The following is a 19,186-nucleotide window of genomic DNA, read 5'->3' on the forward strand; positions in this document are numbered from 1 at the left end:
TGGGTGTGTGGTCCCGAAGCATATAAGGAAGCCTGAGGTCGGGGCCACAACCTGGCCTTGTTGGTGTCCAGGGACTGTGCCACCACCATAGCCGTCCTGATCTGAGTTACCTGGAGCCAGGATGTCACCTGGGCCCAAGCTGCTCCTTATGGCATGGGCATAGGAGAGCTGGCGCTGCCCCTTGCCTGATGGGGTGGGGGCAGTGGCTTGGTCTGACCAACTCAACCTCCACCCAGACCCACAGCTAGTCCTTGGGTTGGCCCACCAAACATCTACCCCCTTCTAGGACCTGTTAAGTCTGGGAAGGGACTGCTACCAGAAGGATCTCCATGACATGGGCTTATCCCAGAGGAGTTCCAGGGAGGAGCCATTGATGACCGTGTATCAGAAACCAGAGGCCATGAACCAGACCAGTGTTGCAATGAGCATTTGCAAGTGAGCGGATGACACATTGTTCCCAATGCCGCCGGGATGAAGAGGGATGAATGAAGAAGTGTTAGAGAGGCAGGAGAGATGGAGGCGCCAAGAGGTTTCTTTTTCTCTCTTTTTCGTTTATTCATTTGTTTGTTTTTTGAGACAAGGTTTCTCTGGGTAACAGCTCTGACTGTCCTGTCCTGGAATTCACTCTGTAGACCAGCCTGCCCTCGAACTCACGGAGATCTGCCTGCCTCTGCCTCCTGAGTGCTGGGATTAAAGGCGTGGGCCATTATTGTCATGTTTCTTTCTTTTTAATTTGCTTTTTGTTCTTTTTGTTTTGTCGGTTTGGTTCGGTTTTTCTTTCCTAATTTTCATTTAGGGAGCAGGAGAGGGAAGGGTACAAAATGTGGAATTCCCAAAGATCCAATAAATAAATCATGTTAGATTAGAAACAACAACCAAAAGATCCTGCAGCGGTAGCACAGGCCTTTGGTCCTAGCACTGGGGAGGCTGAGGCAGGTGGATCTCTGTGAGTTCGAAGCCAGCCTGGTCTACAGCCTGAGTTCCAGGACAGCCAGGGCTACACACAGAAACCCTGTCCAAAAAAGAAAAGAAAAGAAGCAATGACTTGTCTTTGCGTTGCATTCAAAATTTATATTCAAGGAAATTGAATCCTCAAAGTAATGTATTTTAAGAGTTGTGGAGCTAAATATGGTGGTGTATGCTTCTAATCCCAGCACCCAAGAGGCTCAGGCAGGGTCATTACCAAGGGTTTGAAGCCAGCATGAGTTTGAAGTAGCCTAAGCTAAATCTCAAGACTGTCTCAATGTTAAGTAGGTACTTTATACTACGTCAACATAAAAGTTGACATTACGAGTATTTCAGTAGCAAAAACAAAAAGACAAACTCATTCGTGGCTTCATCCACAGACAAGAATTACTGGACACCAAGGTAAAGCCTACTAGATTAGTGAATGTGGTCACTGAGTGTTAAGTTGGAGACATTGACACAGTGCTCCATTAGTAAGCGGCATAGAAACACTGACACAGCTCACCTGGTAGAGTGCTTGCCTTGCAAACATGAGGTCCTAAGGTCAAAGCCTAGTCACACACACACACACGCACGCACGCACGCACGCACGCACGCATGCAATCTCTCCTTCACCATGTGGGCTTCAGAATCAAAACCCATCAGCTGTTTTAGCCAAAAGTATATAATTTAATGGTATTAGATTCGTATTTATTACTACTACCATTATTGGTGTGTGTGTGTGAGAGAGAGACAGTGTGTGTGTGTGTGTGTGTGTGTGTGTGTGTGTGTGTGTCCACATGTGTGCAGTACCAGCAGAGGCCAGCAGAGGGTTTGTCAGATCCCTTGAAGCTAAAGTTGCTGAGAGTTTGTGAAGGACCAACTTGGATGCTTGGAATTGAACTCTGGCCCTCTGCAAGAGCAGTAAGCATGCAATCACTGAGCCATCTCTCCAGCCCCTGGTTTTGTTTGTTCTGAGACAGGGTCTCACTCTACAGCCCAGGCTAAGCTGGAACTCACCATGTAGTCCAGGCTGCATTTGCCTATAGTGAGTGTCCTACCTCAGCCTCCTGAATGCTGGAATTACAAGCGTGAGTCACCATGCCCAGCTGGAGTTTACTTTTGAAGAGTCAAAATCACATGATTCACTTTGACACTCATGAGAAACAGGTCCGTGTTTACATTTCCCTGATGGCCTCATAAATGGGTTTTGTTTTCACCGTTTTACATTTATTTATCTCCTGTTGGAAGAAGGTGTGGGTGCGCGCATGCCACGGCACTAACATGGAGGTCAGGGTTGGACAACTTGCAGAGTCGGTTCTGTCCTTTCAGTGTGTGGGTTCCGAGTATCAAACTTAGGCTGGCAAGCTTGGAGGCAAGCTCCTCACCCAGCTTGAGTCATGTCACTGGCCTCCTGTGTGTTTCATACTCTATCTATTTTTCCTGTCCAAAACCCACTCTGGCCATCAGAAGAGCCAGCTGAGATATACCCCAGATCCTATCCCAGTCTGCGGCAGTCTGCATTGGTCACAATGTGTCTCCCTCAAGTTACTCACACCTGCCTCTGAGTCTTCCCACTGGCTGTTTTCCCGTTCCTGGAATGCTCTGCTGTGCGGCTTGTTGCTGAGTTCCTTAACTCTCCAGGTTAACCTCGCTAGCCACAGGCTCTACATGTAACACTTCCGTGCCTTGCTGTTCCCTCCCCCACGCTGTTTTCTCAAGGTGAAAGCTTCTTCCTCATGAATACTTCATAATTGATTTTCTAGCTCTTAAAAATGAGAGCTCCAGGGCTGGAGAGATGGCTCAGCAGTTAAGAGCATTTGCTGATCTTGGAGAGGACCTGGGTTCGATTCTCAGCACCCACATGGGGGCTCACAACCATCTATAACTCCAGTTCCAGAGGATCCGATGCCCTCTTCCGACCTCTGCAGGCTCCTGAACCCACCTGGTACCCAGACGCACACATATACACGTAAACACATGAAAATAAATGAATAAATACTTTTTAATAAAAGGAAGAACAGGCATTCCTTTTGAGGAAGGGCATTTCTGTCCATCTGTCTCCAATTTTTAATGTTTTTTTCTTAATAAATGTATTTTATTTCTTGTATATGAGTGTTTTGCTTGCATGTGTGTTAAGTACATGCCTGGTATCTTTGGAGTGCAGAAGAAAGTATCAGATCTCCTGGGATTGGGGTGACAGACAGTTGTGAGCTGACATGTGGGTGCTGGGAACTAGACCTGGGTCCTCTGCAAGAGCAAGTGCTCTTAACAGCTCGGCCAACTGTGCAGAACCAGACTTCATTTTCTAAAACACAATTCAAGATAATCCGAGGTAAATGAAAGGCACATACTAGCGAGATATCCACCTCACCTGCACCTGTTGCACGGACCACACCCACTGGAGCATCTGGACAGGTACTGGAGTGGCCAAGGGGACTAGGTCTGGGGTGGGGGACCCCAGCTCGATCTCTTTCTTCCTGGTCGGAGACAGAGAGCATCCAGAGGCATCCTTGGGACGGGAACCTGTGGTGAGATCATCTGTTTCTGCTGTGATTTCTCCCCGAATAAACATCCCCCACCTATCATTTCCCAGATTCTTATTTACCACACAATGCTTATTTTGTTATTGTTGAAACAGGCTGACCCCTGACTTTCGATGTGGCTGAAGATGACCTTGAACTCCTGATCCTTCCGTCTCTATTTCTCAAGTGCTGTAGATTATGAGTGTACACTGCCATCCCTGGCCGACAGATGGTCTCACTAAACAGCAAAGGCTGGCCTTACATTTGCTGGCCTCTTTTCCTGCCACAGCCTCTCAGGTTCTTGAACAAATGGCTTCACAGGTTTAAATTTGACATGAATCCCAAGTGACCATAATGAATCTTTTCAAAGATGTGATCTCTTTTATTAAAAAAAAAAAAGGTGTGGTGTGTGTGTGTGTGTGTGTGATGTGTATACGTGTGCCTGCCTCTACATACACAGATGCAATTTCCCTGCGTGTATGTGAGGAGGCCAGAGGTAGCGATCAATGTCTTCCTCTCCCTCCACCTTAGTTATCTATTTATTTTAGTGTTAAGGGTTGTTGTTTTTTTTTTTAAATGTTTGTGGGTGTTTTGTCTGCTTGTAGGTCTATACACCATGTCCATGCCTGGTTCCTGTAGAGGCCAGCAGAGGGCGTCAGATCCCTCTGGACCAGATGGTAGTGTGCTGGGAACTGATCCCACACATCCTCTGGAACAGCAGTCAGTGCTCTCAAACCCTGAGCCATCTCCTCCTTCTTCTTTGAGGCGGGATCTCTCACCAAAGGGAGACTCACAGTCTCAGCTAGAATGGCTCTCCAGCGAGCCCCAGGGAGCCACCCAAAGCCATCCCCTCTAGGGTTACAACAAATTCACAAGGACAATCCATGGAACGTGCTGCCAAAGGAAAGCGCAGGGTGAGCTGGAGGTGCGCGCCTGTCATCCCATCTCTCAGGAGTTGGGAGTTCGAGACCAGCCTTGGACACAGTGGAACCATCTCAAAAAGAGAAAGGTGCTGAGTGGGAACAACATTTCATGGGAGTGGAGCCAGGTTAGACTGGAAGGTGCTGGAAGTGACGTAGTAGAGGGTGGAAGGAAACAAATGGGGCTGAGGGATGTGTAGCAGCTTGGGACCAAGCTACAGAAGGATGCTCCAAGGCCTGTGAAGGGACGTTCTTTGGGCGAGAAAGGGATGGGAGGGGAGGATAGGGTCAAGTGGATATGACAAGTACTCGTAAAAAAACAAAACAAAACCATGTGGCTTTATCTTAGAGGCTGAGGCAGAAGGTGGGGATATGGCTACGTGGTAGGGGGAGAGAGGGAGGGGGATGGGAGAAGGAAAGGGTCGGATGTGGGATTAGGAAACACTATGTGACTGCTGAATGGGGAACATGTAGGAAGAACTGATAGACTCAGGCCACCCAAGGAGGAAATCACAGCTGGGATCCAGGTGGCAGAGGACAAGACAGGACCAGGGAAAAGTTGTGGAGAGAGAGAGCCAAGTAGGAGAGAGGTTTGCAAAACCGAGGTCTCCATTGGACTTGATATTGCCAACTCCATACAAACCCACGTTGAGCGTTCAGGAGGATTCGAAGGCCCAGACTGCTGGGTGGGTCAGATGTTGGGGCAGTCGCTAAAGTGAGACGTGAGGATGATGGTTAGGGTTGGGACCCTGAACAAGCATCTGGAGAGCTTGGAGTTCATCCTCAGGGCAAGGGGAGTTATGGCTAGACGATAGACAGGGTTAGCCATGGTTAAAGGGGGTTCTGTCTCAGAAACATCCTCCTAGAGCCTAAGCAAGAAATGGGCTGAAGGGAGGGAGGGCAGACATAGGAAAAAGTAAAGGGTGTGGAGAAGCAAAGGAGGAGAGACACCAGGAGGCAGCCCAGATCTGAGCTCATCAACATAGACAGTTCCAGGGCTGGAGCGATGGCTCAGCGGTTAAGACCACTGGCTGCTCTTCCAGAGGACCTGGGTTCAATTCCCAGCATCCACATGGCAGCTCACAACTGTCTGTAACTCTAAGATCTGACCCCTTCACAGACATGCAGAACACCAATGTATATAAAATGGGAATGAATAAATTATATATTTAAAAAAACAGTTCTGAACAAGCATCTCCCTGGTTAAATAATGGAGAAGAGAGTTAGGTGCTAGAGGCCTTCTGAACACATTCTCTATGGCAAACGGCGCGGAGGCACAGAGTCTGAGCCCTGGCCCCAGATCTGCAAGGGCTGGATACAAGTTTCCCGGAGGAGGAAGGAATGAAGAGCACAAGTGCACAGAGAGACAATGGGGTGCCAAAAATCCCGGGCACCTTGTCAGCTGGGCCTCCCACGTGCTAAGAACTACACTGCACTTTGACCCAGATAGACCTCGCACTCCTCATCTGCTACATTAGCAGGGGCTGTCCTCGTTCCCATCTTACAGCTAGACACACTGAGACACGGGAAGACCGGCGGCTGCCCACTGCCCGGGTCCCACAGTTAGGGTAAAGCTGGAATTCCCACTGCGTTCTGCAGCCACCTCTGGATTCCTGTTTCTGCGTTCAAGTGGACTTTGGTGGGTGTGAGCGCGGATGTTACCCAGGGTACCCGCCCGCCCGCCTGTCCAGCAGTGACCTTCCATCTTGTAAGATTTCTCCAGCGTGCAAACGCCTGACCCAGCTCATCTGATGGTGTATGTGGGCAGGCAGCATGCCACTGCGTGCCTCTACCTGTCCCAGCTTCTGTCAATGCCGAGAGAGAGAGAGAGAGAGAGAGAGAGAGAGAGAGAGAGAGAGAGAGAGAGAGAGAGAGAGAGAGAATGTGTATGTCCTTGTTCAAGCTGAGTGTGAGGGGAATAAAGGGAGGCTGGGCTGAGGGTGGAGGCCCAAAAGGGGGGGCACCTCGGGCTGAGAGGAGTGGAAATTCTGCAGGAATGTTTACCAGACCCTGAGAGAGTCCAGGGGGACAGCGCCCATTCTCCTAACTCACCAGCCCAGGATCGGCCCTCTGCCACCATCAGCCACAAAGGTCTCCCTTCCACCTTCCCAGCCTCTCCAAGGCACCAAGGCTCCTTTAAGACCAGGCTTCCAACACTCTCCTCTTAGTTAACCCCTCGGAGTCCCAGTGGCCCCTGGGCTGGGGCCCTAGTGGGCGGAGGCAGAGGGGGAGCCAGGGGCGGGGAAAGAGGTCTGGGAGGCAGAGAATGAGGCAGGGTAGCCGGGAAGGCTGCTAGCCGCGGAGGAGTAGAGCCAGCCAGAGGGGGCTCCCGCTGTGCCAGGCGGGCAGTGCCAAATCCCAGGAGCCCAGAGCTGGGGGGAGGGCCGGGGACAGCCCGGCCCTGCCCCCTTCCCGAGAGAGGTGCCCATCAACTTCGGAAGAAAGTTTGGCATCGATTGCAGTAGTGGTGCCCTGAGGATGGGCAGGGTCCCGCTGGCCTGGTGCTTGGCGCTGTGGTGCTGGGGGTGTGCAGCTCCTAAGGGTGAGTGATGGGGACTCAGCGAGGTAGACGTACCCGTTGATGGGACCCAGGGCAGGGGGAGCGAGGGGGTGGGGGCTGGCTGGCAGGTGTTCGGGGTGCTGGGCTGGTTTAGGGAGTTTCCTTGGGACGACAGAGAGCTGACTTGCGGGGAGACAGAAAGACACAAACTCGAAGAGGCTGGGGGAGGGTGCCGGGGAGGGAAAGCAACTGAGCGTGGAACAGAGGAGTGACAAGAAACAGAAACTGGGAGGGCCAGGGACAGAAGATGGACCGGGCAGAAAGACGGATGGAAGAAGCTGAGGGAGCGCTGGGGGCTGATGAATCCAGGTCCTGAGGACAGGGATACACTGGGGGAGGGGGGCAGGTGACAGGAAATAATCTTTCTGGGACAACACAGAGGCAGGCTTGGGAGTCCTGGGCCCCCTTGTCAGGGATGTCCCCCTCTACAACTTGTTCTTGCCCTGCTGGAGTGTTCTCTCTCTCTCTCTCTCTCTCTCTCTCTCTCTCTCTCCCTCCCTCCCTCCCTCCCTCCCTCCCTCCTCTGTCCCTTCTCTTCCTTTCCCTTCCCTCCCTTCCCCGCTTTCTTTTCCTCTATCTCCCGGCCCAGACTGTGAAGTCCCTAGAGACTGGAATGGCAGGGACCGACCGGCCTTGCCATGCAGTCCAGGGCGTGGGAGGCTACCAGATCCCAGGCCTCCCTCCCAACAGACTGGACACGGGATGGAAGCCGGACCTCAGTCCCCTGGGAGACTCCCATCCTCCCGCAATGACTCTACCCCCACCCCGCTCTGAGGTCATTCTACAACTATGTAGGGTCCTGGCAGCAGCCTGGGCAAACAGAGAGGGCAGAAGAGAGGGGTAGCGGGCTGTGGGGTTTCCTCAACACGTTCCTTACCATCTCCCCAACAGACACACAGACTGAAGTTGACAGCCCATTTGTGGGGAACCCAGGGAATATCACCGGTGCCAGAGGACTCACAGGAACTCTTCGGTGTGAGCTCCAGGTTCGGGGGGAGCCCCCTGAAGTCATGTGGCTTCGAGATGGACAGATCTTAGACCTGGCTGATAACACCCAGACCCAGGTGCCTCTGGGCGAGGATGGGCAAGATGAATGGAAAGTTGTCAGCCAGCTCAGGTACGCCTCCTGTCCCTCCCTGACCAGTGACCTCGGTGTGTACAAGGCCACTGGGCAGCCAGTCCACCTGGGTTGGGAATCTCCACTTGACCCTTCACTGGCCATGTGGCTCTGAGCTTGTGATGTGATCTTTAGGTTTCTTTTCCTCTTCTGTAAAAACGAGTTAAAAATAGTGCCTGTTTCAGCCTTCTATGAGTTTCCTGTCCAGATCCCCTCTTTCAGTTCTGCTGACCTTCCCGGTGTCCAGCCCTGACCCTGAGCCTTGTCTTTCCTTCTAGAATCTCATCCCTGCAACTTGCAGATGCAGGAGAGTACCGGTGTATGGTGTACCTGGGAAGACAGACCTTCCTGTCTCAGCCTGGCTTTGTAGGGCTGGAAGGTGAGGTCTCGGGTCAGAGCTTCTGACGGAATGGTGGGTGATAGAGAACTCAGTTCTGCGTCAGGACATAAAGCCTAGAGATGTAGGGAATCTGGGGGGTTGGATGATTGCAGTGGGGGTCATAAATTATGTTGGGAGCAGGTCTAAGGGAAAGATATTTGAGGAATTTTGGATGTCCTGGGGGATCAGATATACTTGGAGTTAGATATGCTAGGGATCAGAGATATGTGACTAAATTCTCCCATCACTCCAAGTACATCATTTCTTCATTAGTAAAATGATACAAGGAAAGTTAGGTATGGTGATGCACACATAAACTGCCACACTCGGGAGGCTGAGGGAGGGTATCTCTGTGAGTTCAAGGCCAGCCTGGTGTACAGAGTGAGTTCCAAGACAGCAAGGACCATGTAGAGAGATCCTGTCTCAAAACAAACAACAGAGAGAGAGAGAGAGAGAGAGAGAGAGAGAGAGAGAGCAGAAAGAAGGGAGGGGAGGGAGAGGGGGAGGAGGGGGAAGAGAGAAAGAACAGTAGAAGAGGTGAGACTCTGACCTGGTCTGGAAATCGTTCATGGTGGTCAGGCATAGGCCAAACCAGACGTTGAATGCAGGGCCCTAGGCACAGAAGCATAGACGATCAGACATCTGAAAGTGACTTGGGTGTCCTGAGCAACCAGATGTAAGGGACAAGTCAGAGACCCTACAGGGTGGGTCTAGTGCTTAGCAGCTTAGCAGCTCCATGCACTAATGATAATCTGGTCCCTGAGAGTTTCAGAGGGAAACTCAGTTTCTACCACCCAGGTCTCCCATACTTCCTGGAGGAGCCTGAGGACAAAGCTGTGCAGGCCAACACCCCCTTCAACCTAAGCTGCCAGGCTCAGGGACCCCCTGAACCCGTGAACCTACTCTGGCTTCAAGATGCTGTCCCCGTCACAGGCCACATTTCTCAGCACAGCCTGCAAGTTCCAGGTGAGTCTAAGAGCAAGCGGGGACAGCAGACGGGGATCAAGGGTCCTTCATTCGCTGTGGCTGTCTGTCCACGTGTCCCTGTGACCGTTTTCCCTCCCCGTGACTTTTTTATCTGTCTGTCTGTTCCCCATCCCTGTTTCTCCACCCCTTTCTTACTGCTTCTGTATGTGTTTCTGTTCACCCCAGCCCCTCTCTGAATAGCATCCTTTGTCCCAAATTTCCTCCAACTGTTCAGTGGCCCAAGTGTGTAAGCCTGCTTCTCCTTTGTTAGCCCTTGACCCAAGCAGGGCATCAGAAGTAACCAATACCCTCCTCCATCCACCTCCTGCCCTGAAGCAAGGGGAGTTGGTCTCTGCTCAGCTGAGGTGTCCCGGGAAGACAGAGCCCAGGGTACAATGAGGGAGAGAAAATGGAGGCTCACACTGTCATCCCAGAACTCGGGAAGCTGATGCGGTAGGACTGACTGTCACCAGTTTGTCACCAGTTTGAGGTCCGTCTAGGTGACATAGTGAGTTGTAGGCCAGCCTAGGTTACAGGGTGAGACCATCACAGCAGTTGGGTGGCGGAGGCAGCAGTACCATAAGTTCCAGACCATCCTCAACGATGTATCAAGTTCAAAGCCAGCCCTGTCTACATACTAAGGTCAAGGCTAGCTTGGGCTATAGATGACCTTATCTCAAGGAGAAAAAAAAAAAAAAAATTCAGGGGCAGGGAGGAAGGAAAACTAAAAGAGAGCAGGCCACGGAAGTGACCTAGCATGGAGAGACATATGATTATATGATCTGAGTGATGGAACCCCGATTTCAGAGTGACCCTCCCCTTCTGTACTGAACAGACTGGGCGTTGTGCTTCGGGTCACATGGCTGGGGGGGGGGCTTCTACATAGAGCATTCCTATCAGAGAAGACGGGATGAAGGCACTCACATGGAGGTAGCTCATCAGGGGAGGCAGCCAAACCCTAAGAGCGACAGCTTCCTGAACCCCTACCTGCCGCCTGTCGAGGGGGGTGAGGAGGGGTCTTTCAGTGTGGAGAGAAGGGCTCACATTCTCAGCATTCTGGGAGCCCTGAGTGTGCAAGGAAGTGTGATGAGTGTGCTGGCCCCTAGAGGGGTGACTCAGGCCTGTGGCTCGAGTGGTCTGGTAGGAATAGGAATGGGGCCTGAGTCAGCCTGGGTGGACAGGGGGGGGAGGGGAGAAGTGGGGTACACAAGTGTGTGTTAGGACCGGGACAGGAACACCTGCAGAGAAGTGAGGAACTCTGAAGCTGTCTGCTTGGGAACGGAGGGGGGGGGGTCTACGCATGTAGCCGTGTCCTCCTGGATCAGCTTACCCCTCATCATCAACTGCCTTGTGGGAGAGTATGTCTTATCGAGGGCCAGTCTCTGTGGCTCTCTGAGTGTGTTTCTGTAGGTGTCACCATATGTCAACCTTGACCTCTGTTTTCCCTCTGTGGCCTGCGCTCAGGGCCGTTGACATTGTGTGAGACCAGCGCTGTTGACCCTGTACAGCTACCTTGACTACTTTTGTATACTAAGGTGACAACCTTAGAGTCCACCTGCGGATGTATGTCCCGTGTGAGGTCCTCTTGCCTTGCAGAATCAAGATGTCCCATGGGGCTTGGCAGTTGGTGCCTGTAATCCCAGCACTCAAGGAGGATTACAAGTTTGAGGCCAGCCTGGTCTACACAAGACCCTGTCTCCGAAAAGGGAAGATGCCTGTGTGTTTCTTACTGACTGTCAAAGAAAAAGTTATTACTGGCAGCATGAAGTTCTGTGTCTCAGTATGTACCAAAGAGCAAGAGACCAAGAGACAGACTGAAATCCGCAGCAGAGTATGCGCATGCTTCTGCTCTTTCTGGTGTCTCTCTCTAATGACTCCCCCAGACTCTTGGTGACTGAACCCAGACACTCACTCACCTGTCACCCATGCATATGTGGCAATGTCCCTGCCTTGCGGCTCTCTGGAGGGCTGTCGTGGAGGGCTGTCGTGGAGGGCTGTCGTGGAGGGCTGTCGTGGAGGGCTGTTGTGGCTGCGCTATAACTTGTTTTCCCATCGGTCTGTGTCTGTGTTTTGGTACAGATGAAGGCGTGGTGCTCTCCACCCCCTCTCTCGGGGGGTATGATGTGATGGTGGGGGGTGAGGATGAACTTTTATTGCTTCCTAGTTTGTATCTATTTGTCTGCCCTTGTTAGCACTGACATGCGCTGTGTGGTGCGCAGTACCCAGTCTGCTGAGGTTTGTTCGCTGGTATTAATGTCTATGTATACTATTTGGCCAGGTACCTACAGTGGATGTGTGCAGGGTGGACTGTGTGTTTGTGTGTTCTTCCCCACATTGGCTGGCTGGTGTGTGCGTGTGCGTGCGTGCGTGCGTGCGTGTGTGTGTGTGTGTGTGTGTGTGTGTCTGAGGCTATGCCTCATTGTCAGCCCCCACGTGTTTACCAGTAAGCCCCAGGGCGTTTATGTCACTGTGTTTGGGACAGCATCCGCCCTGTGGATGGTGTACAGCAGCTTAGCCAGTGCTGTATTTCAGTGTTTATATTTGTGCTAATAACGGTCCCTGTGTATTTAAGAGTGATTCACTATCGGGGGAGGGGACGGTGCTTTGTGAAGGAATTTTGTCAGTTTGTGTGCCTGTATGCCTCTCTATCTGAGTCAGGGCGGGTCCTCTCTCCATCTCTCATTCCCTTGGAAAAGCCAAGGGTGGGGGTGAGCGGATGGGGTGGGGGCGGGGCAGTACATCTGGAAAACACATCTGGAGTGCATGGGCTCTTGTGGAGCAAAGGATAGAATACAGGAGGAGAGGGGTCTGAGCGAGAGGAGACCCTTTGGTTCATCCTAGAGGCCTTATTTAAGATGCAGTCTCTGGGACATGAGAATGGGGAATCCCACGCTGTGCCCCCCAGGACAGACCGGAAGTGGAGGGTGGGGGGCGCCCCGTGACTCAGGCGGGGGCAGGAATGCTGCGGTTGGAACAGAACCTAGTTCCAGAACCACCCCCCCTTTGCCTCGGGGCTTCTCAGGCTGGTCTGTGGTGCCAGCTCCTGCGTAGTGGTACCCACGTGCCAGGTGGCTGGACAGGACCCAGAGCTAACCCCCTCAGACAACCCTCCCTGGGCCACCGCATCCCTTCTGGGGCAACCGCGGTGGCGCACCTGACCTTGGTGGGAAAGTCGGCAAGCAGCACTCTCTGGCAGTGGCGGCTAGGGCGCTCCCCTGCCCACCCCCTTCCGGCCTTCAAGACGGATTTTCCCCTGGTTCCACTCCCTCTGCTAACCGAGAAAAGGAAACTTTGTGTCTGGTTAGCGAGGCCACCCTCCAAAATACCAGGTGGAGGGAACGCAGCGCATGCGCAAATGCAGATGCCAGACTCCTACAAGTACATGATGTCCCCAGACTTAACACGAGCCATGAAACGCAGATGGGCGAACGCACGCACATCCATCCAAGTCCTCCACGCTCAGAATTACAGGCCCAATACCAGGACCTTCGCTCACCCTCCACACTCATGAGTGTCGAGAACCCTGCACAAATGGGTATTGCATGTCTGTGTGTTTGCATGCTTGTGCCCGGGGTGTTGGTATTTGTACTTGTGTGTGTGCATTGTGGTGACAAAGGTGTACCCACCACAGAAGGGGTGGGTACACAGACAAAACAAGGGACTCAGACAAACACCTTGACCTACAAATCTCTCCCACACACAGAGACATTTACTCAGAACACATTAACTGGCTTGCTTGCCTTTTCATTATATAGCCTCCCCTTTCTTCCTTACACACCTAAACACAGAGGCCCGCTCATGAGTTCCTTTGCTTGTGGGGCTTGGTTTTGCCTGCCTCTAATCCCAGCTACTCCAGAGGCTAAGACAAGGGATTACAAGAACATGTGTGGTACACACACACACACACACACTCACACACTTCGTGCGCACTAATCTTTTTTAAAAAATCACTCATTCAACAGACAATTGTGGAGCACCTACTGTATGCCAGGCCATACTGGCACCGTAGGGTTACTTAGACAGATGGACAGACGGTCCTTGCTCTCCTAGAATGACCTTGTGCTGAGGGAAAGCCCTTCGTTCGCAGTGTGATTCTTAGGCAATGTGTGAAATGTGCTGACAATAAGGAGTCAGAGCAGATGAGGGCATATGTGGGAGCCGGCTCCAATTCGATACAGACCGGTCAGGGACGAGCAACTTGGGTATGTCATCCCGGAAGAAAGCATAAAGCAAGGAGGGAGAAAGCACATGGGCGACTGTGGGGAGACAGCGTGCACAGCATGAGTGTGTGTGTGTGTGTGTGTGTGTAGGGAGAGAGAGAGACCCCAAAAGGCCAGTGTGTCAGTAGCAGACTGAGCCAAGGAAACAAGTGTAGGAGACAGATTTATCAGTGAGCAAACACTTGTATATCACCACCCACTTCTGTCCAGTGTGACTTCACTGTAATCTGTAAATCTGTGTAGGCCTGTGTGAGTATGTGTTGATATGTCGGTACATGTCTACAAGGGCCTGGCCCCCTTTCTCTGCAGGAATGGGGATTGAACCCAGGGCCTTCCACGCTATAGGAAACTGAGCTACATCCAGAAAGAAGCTTGCTCTTTTTTCTATACGTATTTATTTCATATGTATGTGTACGTGCCTGAGTGTATGTGTGTGGACTACTTGCATGCTGTGATAATGAAGGTCAGAGAGGGCATCAGATCCCCCTGAAACTGGTGTCACAGGCAGTTGTGGCTGCCATGCGAGTGCTGGAAACTGAACCCAGGTCCTCTGCAAGAGCAGTCAGTGTCCTTAACCACTGAGCCACCTCTCCGGTCCCTTCCCATCTGTTTTTTACTGTCTGATTTTGAGACAGAGTCTTGTACTCACTCGGCCAGGCGGGCTTGAATTTGAGATCCCCCTGCCTCAGCTTGCCCATTATCTGGGATGACAGGTGTGTGTCATCTAGCTTGATAGATGTGAACACTTCATGTGTCTGAATGAGTCTGTATGAGTTGAGTGTGTGTTTCTGTGTACATGTATATGAGCATGTGTGCTCCTCTGCGTGTGTGTGTGTGTGACTATGTGGGCCATGTGTAACCATGTAATGAGGCACAGGACTGGTGTCTGGGAATGGAGTCCTTGTTCCTAACATGTCATTCTCTTTCCCCCCACATACCCACTCCGTGCAAAAGAGAGGTGGGCTGGCATGACCTGGCCAGGTGAGGCCAAGTGTAGGGCTCAGCATAGTCTGGGAGTCTCCCTTCCCCCACACGACACTAGACTGCTTTCTCATACTCTTCCCCAGGCCTGAACAAGACATCTTCTTTCTCCTGCGAAGCTCACAATGCCAAGGGAGTCACCACCTCCCGCACAGCCACTGTCACAGGTGACAAGAGAACTCGGGAATCTTGGCGATGAGGGTGGGGTGGGCTGGCGAGGCCGGATCAGAGGTGAGAGGAGGCAGAGGGAATAGGGAGAGCTTTGGGGAAGGTTCCCAGGAATCAGCCTTCCCTCATCTGTCCACAGTGCTTCCTCAGAGGCCTCACCATCTCCACGTGGTTTCCAGACATCCCACGGAGCTAGAGGTAGCTTGGACCCCTGGCCTGAGTGGCATCTACCCCGTTACCCACTGCAACCTACAGGTGAGACCCCACGACTGATTGTTTCCATCTCAACCCTGCTTCCGTCCGCACGCCCAGGCCCACATCTTGCCTATGAAACACCAGCCTTTCCATACCACTGAGTGTTGGGAGACATTAGAGACATCCGTTAACCCAAGTGTCCTGGAGTTTAATCCCTGCCTCACCTGTTGGCTGTGTGAACTTGAGCAAATCCCATAACCATTGTGGGCCTCGGTTCTCCCATCTGTAAGACGGGCATGATGGTAATACTTATGAGATAGGAATGAGAACTCAGTAAATGAAGGCAACTAGCCAATAAAAAACAGTGCCTGGGGATTTATTGCAGGCTGCTATCGGGTTTTTATTGTTTTCTCAGTCTTAGTGACATTGACTTTAGCCAGATCGGGAGCTCTGAGCCAGTAGGATTTGTAGCTGTTCCTGTCACAGCACTATGCTTACCGTCTTCGTCCTCTAGGTTGTCACTATCTGGAGTAGGTCTGTCCCCGTCTGGCATTTGGGCTCTCCGAGGACAGTGCTGCTAGTCACATGGTCACCTCAGTGTTGCCTAGCATAAGCCAGGCAGATGAAGCTGTCTGATGGAGTATATAACAACCCAGTTATAATGTTACCGGTCTATAATGTTAGCATTTAGGAGCAAGAGGATGGAGAGTTCAAAGCTATCCTGGGCAACATAGCAATGCTGTCTCAAAAGAAAAGATTTTCAAAGCTGAAAGTATGGCTTCCTGGCAGAGCCCCTGCCTAGAATCCCCCAGTGAGGGGCTGGGGGCGTGGCTCAGTGGTGGAGCCCCTGCCTAGAATCCCCCAGTGAGGGGCTGGGGCGTGGCTCAGTGGTGGAGCCCCTGCCTAGGGTGTACTGAGGAGGGGCTGGGGGCGTGGCTCAGTGATAGAGCCCCTGCCTAGGATGTACCGAGGAGGGATTCCCTTTTAAAGTATAGAGCTGAGAGATCCAAAAAGCAAAGTGGACTGCCGCCCTAGCTCGAACACCACCACTTAGGTTGAATTCCTTGAGTCTCACCAACTTGAAAGGCCCCAGACGTCAGGTCAGGCCCCAGCTGCACTCACTCATCCCCACATCCAGGCAGTGTCTAGAGAAAAGCAGAAGTGTGGCTTCTTCCCTCTCCAGGTCTCACTTCCTGCTGCCCACAGGCCCGGGCTGGACAGTTCCTGAGGGAGGGTCATGGCTGTCCCAGGGAAAAGGGAAGTGGGAGTGGGTTTGAGCCCACTGTCTGCACCCATCTCCCCTTTGTCCGGGCAGAGGTTCCTCTTCCCGCCGTCACTGTAGGTCAGAGAGCAGGCTCACCCCCTCCTGCCTCCTCCTTGGACCCGGTAATGCCAGTGTCACCATCTTTGGGAACTATATCGCTCTTGGGAAACTACTGAACTTCTGGGCCTCAACCTCCCCACCGGTAACATTGGAATGAGAACAAGAACTGAGCCTTTAAGTGGAGAAGAGGGACTGTTTAGCCATGTTTAGCCATGAACAGGCTTAACAAGGGACTTGGCACATAGTAGGCACTTAAAACATATTGGCTTTGGGGGCTGAGACACAGTTTAGTGGTAGAATATCTGCTTGACATAAATGAGACCTTTGGCTTCATCTCCAGGCATGTCGTAAAAGGGCGTGCAGATATGTCTCAGTCAGTACAGTGCTCAGCATGCAAGGTTAAGGATATGAGTTTGATTCCTCCGAACCCACACAAAAGAGCTGAGCATAGCACAACACACTTGTAATACCAGTGCTGGGCAGATGGAGATGGTGGGTCCCGGGAACTCACTGGCCGGCTACCCTAGCCAGATCAGTGAGTGCCAGGTCCTGTTGAGAGACCCTGTCTGGGGCCAACAAGATGCCTTAGCAGGTGAAGGTGATTGCTGCCAAGCCTGACGATTTAAATTCAGTTCCCAGGACCCAAGAGTAATAGAAGGAGAGAACTGACTCACACAAGTTGTCCTATAACACACATACTCACACTCACAAATATCAATGATAATAACAACAACAGGCATGTCTTTAGTCTCTGCCTCTGGAGAGGCAGAGGCAGGTGGATCTCTTGAATTTGAAGCCAGATTGGTCTATGTAGCAAGTTCCAGGCCAGCCAGGGATACATAGTGATACCTTGTTTCCGGAAGAAAGAAGTCAGGAAGGGGACCAACTGATATTACTGTGTATAATCAAACTAAACCACATGTCATTAAACTTTGACATATGGCAAGTAGAGTCCCCTTGTCATACAATAGGAGACAAGATCTGGAGATTGGCCTTTTCTTTCTTTTTCCTTTTCTTGTTTTTTAAAACAGGATTTCTTGTGTATCCCTGACTGTCCTGGAACCCATTCTATAGACCAGGTTAGCCTCAAACTCACAAGATCTGCCTGTCTATTGCTGGGATTAAAGGGGTACATACCACCACCTGGCCCTGATCCCCCCCCCCAAAACAAGAACTCACTATGCAGTCCAGATTGTCCTTGAGCTGCTGAAGCCTTCTGCCTCATTGAGAGCCAGGGTGATAGGTGTGTGTCACCACACCAGCTGCACAAGTGCATTTAATCTTTTTGTGTGTTTATATGGTCGGATCTTTTTGTTGTTGCTTGGGGTTTTGCTTATGGGTGTTTGTCTGTGTGGTGCTGGGGATCCAGTGTGTGTGCTAGGCAAGTAAGTGCTCTACCACTGAGCTACTCCTCAGCTTGTCCATTTAATCTTTAAACCTTTCAAGGCATCTAGATGAGGAAACCGAGGCTCAGAAAGGACCCAAAAAAAGGGGGTGGGTCTTGCCAGAGGTGGTTTTTGCAAGTGGCAAGACATGGATAGTGTGGCCACATGGTTTCTTTGCAAACCTGGATGTTCATGTTGTCCTGTTATAAAGTTACAACACACATGCACACTGACACACAGAGATGCATGCACAAAGACAAATGCACACACACACAGAGAGAGAGAGAGATACACACTGAGACCCACATATCCTTGCAAAGTTGTGTAGTCACACTCAGACCACAATCGAGAGAAGAGGGAGATTGTTCTCTGGTCCTCATGTCTTTCTCCATCCTCAGGCTGTGCTGTCCGACGATGGGGTGGGTATCTGGCTGGGAGAGCCAGATCCTCCAGAAGAGCCTGTCACTTTGCAAGTATCTGTGCCCCCCCACCAGCTTCGGCTGGAAAAACTCCTTCCTCACACCCCATATCACATCCGGGTGTCCTGCACCAGCAGCCAGGGCCCCTCGCCCTGGACCCACTGGCTTCCTGTGGAGACCACGGAGGGAGGTAAGAAGGTCTTGGGAGGAAGATGCCATTGTGCTTTGCTTTTATCGGTGCCACCCTGAGCTTCTCCTCTCACCCCTTTACCCCATGTGGCCTTAGTCTCCTTGTCCAGCCCCTGACCCCTGAACTCTGCCCACTGGCCTCTCTCCAGACCTCTCCCTGAGCTTCCTCTCATGGAACGCTGCACGAGTTGCCCACGCGTGTGCTCTTTGTAACCTGCCCCACTCCCTGGGAACAGGGAGGGGGTCAGGAAGAGGTGGGGGTACCAGCTTCCCTCTTCCCTGTCCTCCAGTGCCCTTGGGCCCCCCTGAGAACGTTAGCGCCATGCGGAATGGGAGCCAGGCCCTCGTGCGTTGGCAGGAGCCCAGGGTGCCCCTGCAGGGCACCCTGTTAGGGTACCGGCTGGCATATCGAGGCCAGGACACCCCTGAGGTGGGTGCTGCTGGCTGGGTTAGGGTGGAATGGTTGTGGGAAGAGGGACATGGGGAAGAGATGACTAAGTAGGCACAGGCAACCGTGCCAGTCCAGTACTATGCCATGGCACCGTGTCTACCAAGATGAGTTTCGGGGATCCTAAATGGGTCCACAAGGAAAGGGCTGAGGATGTCTGTGAGCATAAAAGCACCTCCTTGGGCTTGGGTACTGTAAGGTTTGTAGCATCTTAGGGAAGAGGCGCTTCCCTATTTATACAAATGCTTTGTCTGAACTAGCTGTACCCCAAGGTGGAGAAAGGGAATCTGAAGTTAGGAGTTGGATGGAAGTGAAAAGGTTTCAGTTCTTCAACGAAGCCTGAGCTGTGCCTGGTGCCAAGCACGGTTTGGAGGAGCTAAAGATGTGGCCAGGAACGAGGCAGAGTCCCAACCCTCTGCAGTTGGCATTCCAGCTTGCATGGGGC

General features: G+C 52.0%; 1 protein-coding gene across 3 annotated transcripts in view; it reads left to right on the forward strand.

Moving 5' to 3' along the window:
• The first annotated feature begins 6,550 nt into the window (after positions 1 to 6,550).
• Axl (AXL receptor tyrosine kinase) overlaps positions 6,551 to 19,186 on the forward strand; it is a 28,241-nt gene continuing 15,605 nt past the window's right edge. For 2 of the 3 annotated variants that reach the window (XM_051207819.1, XM_051207820.1), the window contains exons 1-8: positions 6,552 to 6,932; positions 7,842 to 8,067; positions 8,346 to 8,446; positions 9,245 to 9,412; positions 14,700 to 14,780; positions 14,921 to 15,036; positions 18,084 to 18,294; positions 18,584 to 18,723. In XM_051207819.1, the coding sequence (XP_051063776.1) occupies positions 6,869 to 6,932; positions 7,842 to 8,067; positions 8,346 to 8,446; positions 9,245 to 9,412; positions 14,700 to 14,780; positions 14,921 to 15,036; positions 18,084 to 18,294; positions 18,584 to 18,723 (1,107 nt within the window). In that variant the 5' untranslated portion in view covers positions 6,552 to 6,868. Of the gene's footprint in view, positions 6,933 to 7,841; positions 8,068 to 8,345; positions 8,447 to 9,244; positions 9,413 to 14,699; positions 14,781 to 14,920; positions 15,037 to 18,083; positions 18,295 to 18,583; positions 18,724 to 19,186 lie in introns of all 3 variants that reach the window. The other variant, XM_051207821.1, reaches the window with a different exon arrangement.

Source organism: Phodopus roborovskii, unplaced genomic scaffold (genome assembly GCF_943737965.1).
Source record: "Phodopus roborovskii unplaced genomic scaffold, PHOROB, whole genome shotgun sequence".
Classification (NCBI taxonomy): domain Eukaryota; kingdom Metazoa; phylum Chordata; class Mammalia; order Rodentia; family Cricetidae; genus Phodopus; species Phodopus roborovskii.